Below are 4,566 nucleotides of genomic sequence, written 5' to 3' on the forward strand. Positions count from 1 at the left end.
GAAGAATCTGTATTTTTTTACTTGACGTGGATCTGACATTTTCGTTTGTTTAAAATGGAAATCTTTAAATACTGATGCTGGAAATCGTGAAATATTAAACAAAATGAACAACTATAGGTGATTTGAACATGCATCTCTTCTAGAAGGTTATATATATTAGCATTAGTTTGACTGACCCAGGCCAGAGCCAGAGCTATACATAGTTATATTGTTCATTTTTTTATTAATACATAAAATTATTAATCTTTCTTTATATAATCAGTCATGTTACTTTATATTTTTTTTCTTATTTATTAAAAATAATATAAAAGTACTGTGTGCAATTATATGGTACCTATAAGTTCTCCCATGTTTCCGCACTAGCTTTGAGAACAAATTATCTTGAATTCCTTGTTTGTATCATTTCATCAGCAGAAGAGAATGCAAAGATGTCCACCACCGCAACTACAACCTCTGAAGGTTTTTATTTATTTAATTAATCTCATCGATCCCGTGCCACCATTGAATTGTTTATATCTTTCGATCTCTTTAATTATATCTGAACTGGGCCTTTTATTTGTACATGCACCAATTAAGAGATTGATCAGCGAGATGCATTCATAAGTAGGATATATATATATATATATATATATATATATATTGATAAATGTTAACATACGGATGCAGAAGTTAGCAGCAATGAGTGGAAAGTCATACACATGAGCGAGCAAGAGGAGGATCTCATTCGCAGGATGTACAAGCTAGTCGGGGACAAGTAAGGATATTTTATAATCCCTGCATTTTGTTTCTTAATCCCTATTGCACCTACACTTTAACATGATGAATCAATGTCTTTGCTTGTTATATGCTATAGGAGATATATACTTGCACCTTTTCTTTATCTTTTCGATTTATTTTAGCTACAATTCCAGAAACTAGTCTGGGTGCTGTGACAGTCTGCTTCTAGCTAGCTAGCATGAGTCCAAAAAGTAGTTTTAACCATGGATCAAGAAGTCATGCATGCATTAATCTATTTATTGATTTAAAAGTTGAACGAATCAATGGTTATATATAGTACTAGATTATTCATTCAGCTTAACCTATGGGGCGCATAGTAGAATTCACCATGCAACAAGTTTTGGGACCTGAACACTTTGACTATTTGATAGTAATAAGTTGTTCTTGTACCAAATGGTTAGATTGGGCATGATTATTACATACAGACAAAAGTCAGACAGAAAGTAAATAGTTAATTACCTCACAAACCTATCGTACCAAAACATATTTCTACTCTTGTGTCCTAGCCGAGTTCTATATTTTGATCAGTATGGATTATGGTATGTTTGGTTTAGGTCAGGAGTCAAAGTAAAAGAATGAAATGATTTTTAGATTATTTAATAAGAAAAGAAAAGAAAAGAAAAAATATATATGTAAAATAACATAAATACCTTAAGTAAAAAACTATGAGAGATAATTTAGTGTCTTTATTTCTTTTAATTTATACAAGTGACAGTTTTGTTCCTTTTAGCTTAAATCCGAAAGAAACACTATTAATAGTAGGACTCATGTGTAGCTGCCTGTTTTCTTTCCTTGCAGAATCCTTCCTCTCCTTTTTCTATCGAAACAAACAATTAATGCGTTAGAATCAAGCCTTAGTTTAATTTGTTATTTATTCTTTTAAAAATAATTTTAAGAGAAAAAACATGTATTAACATAGGGTTACTTAAACTTTTCTTTTTGAATTCCATGCATATAAAGTTAAAGACTTAAAGTGTAATAGAAAATTTGAATACTAACGATATTTTAATCTTAAAAACAATCAAATTAAATCATCCATTTTCAAATTACAAATATTTAGATGCATTTTAAACGCTCCTCTTTTTTTAAAAAAGGCTTCAACACTCCTCTTTAGCTTAATATATATGGACATCCAATTTAAATTTAAAGTTTCAAATTTGATTTTCTTTCTTTTGATTTACCTACAATCTTATCATTATATTTATAGGGTGAGATCACATCTACATTCAATTTCAGTTTTTCCTACGACTTCCATGTTTTTTTTTTCCAATCATCTTGAATTTCGATCTCCTTTTTTTTGTCAATTGTAGCTTTGGTGGCAACATTTTACCTTTGATACATGTTTGAAGGTGGTCTAGTTCCACTTATAGGTCCTTCATCCACATTTTCATTTACTTTGAACATTGAGTTTCTTCATTATCTTTGTTTTCTTCTTTTGCTTCTATTCCTCATCTTTTGTCTTCTTTATTTGTAGTCCACTCCTCCGGCCCTTAGCAAATATAAGGCAAAGCTCACCTTTCGTTTTTATCTTTAATAACACAAATTTTATATTCAAACAACATTTTATAACATTTATCCAACAACTAAGTAACACTTAATTTTTATTAATTTTAAGAACAAATAAAAATCAAAGATTAAGTTCAAATTAACTCGATTGCAAATGGTTATTAATTTTTATTTGTGGGTTTTTTTTTTTTGTAGTAAAGCATGACATTGCAAATGGTTATTACTTATTTAGTTTATCCTCAACAACATTGGCCTCTCCTTGTTGTTTGTGAGACTTTGATATTTTCTTCATGTGTTCTAATTGATCACACTTCTAACATCTTTTGTTTGACCCATCAGCATCTATTTTGTGGATTATTAGTTGAATCACACTTCTAACTAACATCTAGTATATGTATGTGTAGATATAAAAGAAAAACTTCTTTTCGTATAGTAATTTATATTTGTATGACTTCGCTATTTAACAGGTGGAATTTGATAGCCGGTCGCATTCCCAGTCGTAAAGCAGAAGAAATAGAGAGATTCTGGATTATGAGACACGGTGATGCTTTCTCTGTTAAAAGACACAGAAGTAAAGCCCAAGACTCATGATTTTCTTTGGTCATGTATCTTTAATTTCCGGGCATAATTCGGCTAAATATATAAATTTGGATTAAATATATTTTTGGTGTCTATAAAATTTCATTTTTTTTCTCAATAAATTATTTTGCATATTTTTAATCTCTTGTTTATTTTTTGTTATCAATATCAGCTTCTAAGAGTTAAACTTTTTATACTTTTTTTTCTGCCATTTTTAATTTAATCTCTTTGATGGACTGATATTTATGACAAGAAATAAATAATAAAAGACTAAAAATAAAAAAAAAATGAAATTTCATTAGAGCTAAAAATATATTTAACCCTGAATTAAAAAATTTATTCTCAATTTTACAGAATTATCGTCGATTGTATTCCTTTTCGTTGACAATGTACACTTCCATTAATCGGTCATGAGTATCTCATGTAGAAGCTATGGAAAAGTTTGCATTTTGGTTTGTATAAAAGAAAAAAGTGTGTATTAGTTTGCTCTAATTTGAGTGATTTATTTGAATTTATGATTTTTTTCATTTATGTTTTGGGGATTACCCGACGATACTAATAGGTCGAGTTCTACGAAGCTATGCCGGCATATAAAAGAGATCGACATATGCTTAATTACCGACATAGGCTATATACGTATCACAAATAATAACAATAACACGTGACATATATAACTGATTTTCCCGCGAAAAGACTCCAAGTGAATTATAAAAAACAACTTCGACTCATTAATAACAACACATTCTCTCTCTCACTCAAAAATCTCTCTCCATCATACTCTTAACATTTCAGTGATCAACATCATAACAACTTATATATCTTAATACAAATTAAATAAAAAATATGTGTGGAAATTTCATACATTTTTGGTACAGAAAAAACTATACAGTTACCTTGCCATACGTAGATGATATTCCTGGAAGTAAACTTCTAACTTACTATACCTTGACTTACAGAAATAAATAAATTAAGAAACGTTAGAATATTGTCAAAAAGAATATAAGAATTTTTAAACAAAGAAATTTTAGAACATTTTACTAAATCGTGATTTGGAGTAGCTTATGAAAAATGAATTAATTGCTAAATAACCTCATATATCAAACAAGCTTAAATGGTCAAAGTAGTTTATAAGCTAATCAATAAACTTATAAGTTTCTCAAAAACCTTATCAAATATAGGTAGAAGTATTATTGAATTTTTGTAAATTTCCTAATAATCAAAATAAATGATAAAAGTCAATTAATAATATTCATGGTTTCTTGAGATAGTATCCTTTTCGTAACTCATAAGCCCAATCATCTTCAAAATGTTGGAGTCCTATAAGTTGTAATGGTTAGTTGGCAATTTAGGTCAGATATCAATTGACTAACAAAAATGGAGTCAAAATTAAGTTTCGCTATGTTTAAGATATTAAAGTGTTACAAACAATATGGGAATTGAACCATGACAGAAAATATCATAAGTAAGTTATTAGACAATATCACATTAATAGAATTGATATTACAGAGATCAACTAACAAAATGAGATGATGTGACAAACATGAATTATGTCAGGAAATTTAGCTATTGACAAACATGAATTATTATTATCATTATTATCATCATCCAAAAAATTCAACAATAATACAGTGTAAATACATCTCAAAAAGCATTTTCAGTTATTTATTCTAATATCTATAGTTTCTATCTCTTGTATCTCTGTCT

The 4,566-nt window shown here is 28.6% G+C and overlaps 1 protein-coding gene across 2 annotated transcripts; it reads left to right on the forward strand.

Moving 5' to 3' along the window:
• The first annotated feature begins 321 nt into the window (after nucleotides 1–321).
• On the forward strand, nucleotides 322–2,980 carry LOC114373662 (transcription factor CPC-like). Of its 2 annotated transcripts, none has more exons than XM_028331171.1 (3): nucleotides 322–459; nucleotides 667–754; nucleotides 2,751–2,980. In XM_028331171.1, the coding sequence occupies exons 1-3, from the start codon at nucleotides 429–431 to the stop codon at nucleotides 2,872–2,874; spliced, it is 243 nt and encodes an 80-aa protein (XP_028186972.1). In that variant the 5' UTR covers nucleotides 322–428; the 3' UTR covers nucleotides 2,875–2,980. The 2 variants fall into 2 exon arrangements, with proteins under 2 accessions (XP_028186972.1, XP_028186973.1); XM_028331172.1 differs by having other exon boundaries at nucleotides 332–459; nucleotides 670–754.
• Nucleotides 2,981–4,566: the final 1,586 nt, after the last annotated feature.

This window comes from Glycine soja, chromosome 11 (genome assembly GCF_004193775.1).
Source record: "Glycine soja cultivar W05 chromosome 11, ASM419377v2, whole genome shotgun sequence".
Taxonomy (NCBI): Eukaryota; Viridiplantae; Streptophyta; class Magnoliopsida; order Fabales; family Fabaceae; genus Glycine; species Glycine soja.